We start from the raw sequence: 3,667 nt of genomic DNA, 5'->3' as shown, positions 1-3,667 counted from the left end.
AAGGAGAGAGCAGCAGGACATAAAGTCATTGAATATTGTTGTAGAAGGCACCAGAGAGACCTTATTGTGGCCTTTCACTACCTTAAGAGGGGCTACAAGAAACCTGGAGAGGGGCTTTGGCCAAGGGCCTGTAGGGAGAGGCCAAGGGGAATGGATTTAACCTGCCAGAGGGGAGACTGAGATGAGCTCTTAGGCAGAAGCTCTTCCCTGTGAGGGTGCTGAGGCGCTGGCACAGGGTGCCCAGAGAAGCTGTGGCTGCCCCATCCCTGGCAGTGTTCAAGGCCAGGTTGGACACAGGGGCTTGGAGCAAGCTGCTCCAGTGGAAGGGGTCCCTGCCCGTGGCAGGGGTTGGAGCTTTAAGGTCCCTTCATCCCAACCCATTCCATGATTTGATGATTTCAGGGACAGAGAAAGGATTAATGCAAGGATTAATGGTGTCCCATTCGTTTTGAATTGATGCCATCTGGAAGTTCTCCATGTGCTTTATCTTGCAGATGAGGGTAAATCTCAGATTTCCTATTGTGAATGTGCAGCATGGGAAATTCCAGTTAGAAACAGAGGGAGTTAGAAAACCCCACTGTAAGAGCAGTCAAACACTGACATAGGGGCCAGGGAGGGTGTGAAACCTCTGCCCCTGCTTGTCCCCAAGGCTCAACAGGAAAACAACCATCGTCTGGGTTACATAATAACCAGGGAATTATCAGGAAGCTTTGGGAACAAAGCAGGATTCAGCTGATTGACCCTAAGTGCAGGATTCAGCTGATTGACCCTAAGTGCCTGTGAGTTGTGTGTTGTTAAGGAATCACCAAACCACTTTGATCCTGACTTAACTGAATCCAGCCATGGAGCTTCTCCCTCCAGCCTAGGTTATTATCTGTGTCTAGGATAGCCCTAAGGCTCAGCCATGGCTCCAGGTTTCACCATGGTCCTAGCAGAGGCTGCAGCTCTATGGGCTGAGGTAATGCACACAGTGGAGTATTTTGGGGTGGTTTATGTATGCAATGTTTGGCCATCACCAATCAGCTGTCTGTGCAGGAAAGCAACAGGAGAGACATCAGGGCAGGCAATGCCATTCATGCAGGCTGCCATGGGCTGACACATAGGAGGTCTGAAGGCTGATGAGCAGCACCACAGCTCCTGTGCTCTGTTGTGATCAAGCTGCCATGGAGATCATGGCTTCTATTGCTGCCAACAGGGAGTTCAAAAACAAAGGTGAGGAGCAGTGGACGGGGATTCCTTTATAGTTTCTGCCCTTTGGTGTGGATTCATCACTATCACATCTTAAAACACTTTCAAAGCACCTTCATTCATAACAGAGGTCACACAAGTACCATATTTCACTGAAATTCTTTGCTGTCTGAAATGAGTGCTGGAAATCATTGAATGAGGTTTGTGCATCAAAACCTAATAATACTGCCTGCATAGCATCACACTTACTTGCTGTCATCTCTATTTCTCTTGCCAAAGGTGCTTTTGTCCTTTTCTTAAGGCCCTCAATAAATTTAACAACACTCTCTAGAAATGGAGTTTGATCCAGTGCAATGGTAGAATTCACTCTCTGTTTATTCTTATTTGCCAAGCAAAAGGGAGAGCAAAAAGGAAAAGAGCTTTAAGCTCATCAAGTTCAACCATTCCTCAGCACTGTCAAGGCCACCACTAACCCATGGCACTGAGGGCCTTGTCTATAGGGTTTGTGAGCACTTGCAGGGCCGGTGCTTGCAGCCCTGCCCTGGGCAGCCCGTTCCAATGCCTGAGCACCCTCTGGGGCAGGAATTGTTCCTCAGCTCCATCTAAACCTGCCCTGGTGCAGCTTGAGGCTGTTTCCTCTTGTCCCATCCCTTGTTCCCTGGGAGCAGAGAACGGTCCCCTCCTGGCTCCATCCTCCTGTTAGGCAGGCGTAGAGGGCAGTAAGGTCCCCCTTATCCTAAGATGAAGAGAATTGCACACTTGTAGTTGTCTAGTTGTGTCTTGACTAGGTGAAATAAATGACTAATTAAACAATAAGGTGAAATTAACTACTAAATATATTTATCAAAGTTTAGAGTATGGAATTATTTGTATTCTCAGTCACATCAACCAGTGCATCACATAAGGCTGGGTGCAGAAGACCCCCAACATGTTACTCATACTTAACCAAAAACTGAGCATCTACCCTCTACATCTCCATTCTATCTGGTCCTATACTGGGAGAATTCAAGATCATTTTATTTTCAAGAGTCTCCTCAAAGCCTCCTTCACCTCCTTATTCCTCAGGCTGTAGATCAAGGGGTTCAGCATGGGAGTCACCACGGTGTAGAGCACCACAACCCATTTATCTGCTGCTCTTGAGCTGTCTGAGCTGGGGAATGAATACATAAAAAAGGATGCCCCATAGAAGATGCTGACAGTGGTGAGGTGGGAGGTGCAGGTGGAGAAGGCTTTGCGCTTGCCCTCAGCTGAATTGATGCTCAGGATGGTGGTGATGATGGCCACGTAGGAGAGCAGGATAACCAGGCTGCTGGACACACCAAAGAGAGATGCTGCAGTGGTCAGGATGGCGTGGCTGAGGGTGGTGTCAGAGATGGAGAGTGAGATGAGAGGAGAAATGTCACAAAAGAAGAGGTTGATGGTGCTGGAGCTGCAGAAGGACAGGGTGGACATGCTGATGGTCTGTCCCACGCCATTGGTCAGCCCCATGAGGTACGAACCAGTCACCAGCTGGAAACAGCACTTTGGGGACATGACAAGGGGGTACAGCAGGGGATGGCAAATGGCCACGTAACGGTCATAGGCCATCGAAGCCAGCAGAAAGCTTTCACTTATCCCAAAAAAATCAAAGAGGAAGACCTGAGCCACACACCCAGCATAAGCAATGCTCTTCTTCTCTGACATCAAGTCAACCAACATCTTGGGGGTGATGATGGTGGAAGAACAGAGGTCTACAAAGGCCAGATTGCCCAGGAAATAATACATGGGGGAGTGGAGGAGGTGGCTGGCCCTGATTAAGATGATGATGCCCAGGTTGCCCACAGTGGTGACAAGGTAGGTGAGCAGGAAGAGCAGGAACAAGTAGACTTGAGTCACCGGGTTCTCTGTGAACCCTGCCAGGCTGAACTCGGTCACTTGGGTGCAATTGCTTTGTGCCATGGGCTGGATGGTGCTTTGTGTGTGAGCTCCTGGCTGGAGGTTTCTTCTCCAAGAGGCAGGGATGTCCCAGGTGGAAAAGCCTCTGTGTGGTGGAAGCTGCTCAGAGACAGTCCTGCAGGATGGAAAGGGAGAGTTCAGGCACAGATCAATGAGGAACAGGTTGGTGAAAGTCGTGTGCCAGCACAGGTAGAACAAAGGGGTGCTCAAGCAGTTAAACCCCATGGCACAACGTGGTGTGTGCTCCTCTTTCTCACTTCTGGATGTTGAGCAATGACCCCTTTGGAAATCAGTAGGGAGGTTCCACTCACCCGAGTAGCTTTACCTTAGTGCTGCACTTCATCGCCTGTGTTAGTGCTGAGCCTGTGGCTTGGAGACCATCCGGCTCAACCTGGAACATATTGAAACGTGGTGCTTTCACAGTGCAGAGCTGATCCTTCATCCTCTCATGGGCATTTGCCAGCCAACCCTATGATCCTATGCAACTTTACACAGTGATTAGTATCGGTTTCCCCTCCCTCCTGACACACTTCATCTAAAAACT

The 3,667-nt window shown here is 49.2% G+C and overlaps 1 protein-coding gene across 1 annotated transcript; it reads right to left on the bottom strand.

The window, feature by feature from the left end:
• Positions 1–2,199: 2,199 nt before the first annotated feature.
• On the bottom strand, positions 2,200–3,126 carry LOC133282410 (olfactory receptor 5G3-like). Its single transcript, XM_061478419.1, has one exon. It carries the CDS (start codon positions 3,124–3,126, stop codon positions 2,200–2,202), a length of 927 nt encoding a protein of 308 aa, XP_061334403.1.
• Positions 3,127–3,667: the final 541 nt, after the last annotated feature.

Source organism: Pezoporus flaviventris, unplaced genomic scaffold, assembly GCF_033815535.1.
Source record: "Pezoporus flaviventris isolate CSIRO_AGI_PZ_B2104156 unplaced genomic scaffold, CSIRO_AGI_Pfla_v1 ptg000123l, whole genome shotgun sequence".
Taxonomy (NCBI): Eukaryota; Metazoa; Chordata; class Aves; order Psittaciformes; family Psittacidae; genus Pezoporus; species Pezoporus flaviventris.
Note: the sequence above shows the minus strand (reverse complement) of the source record. Positions and strands in the feature narration are given on the sequence as shown.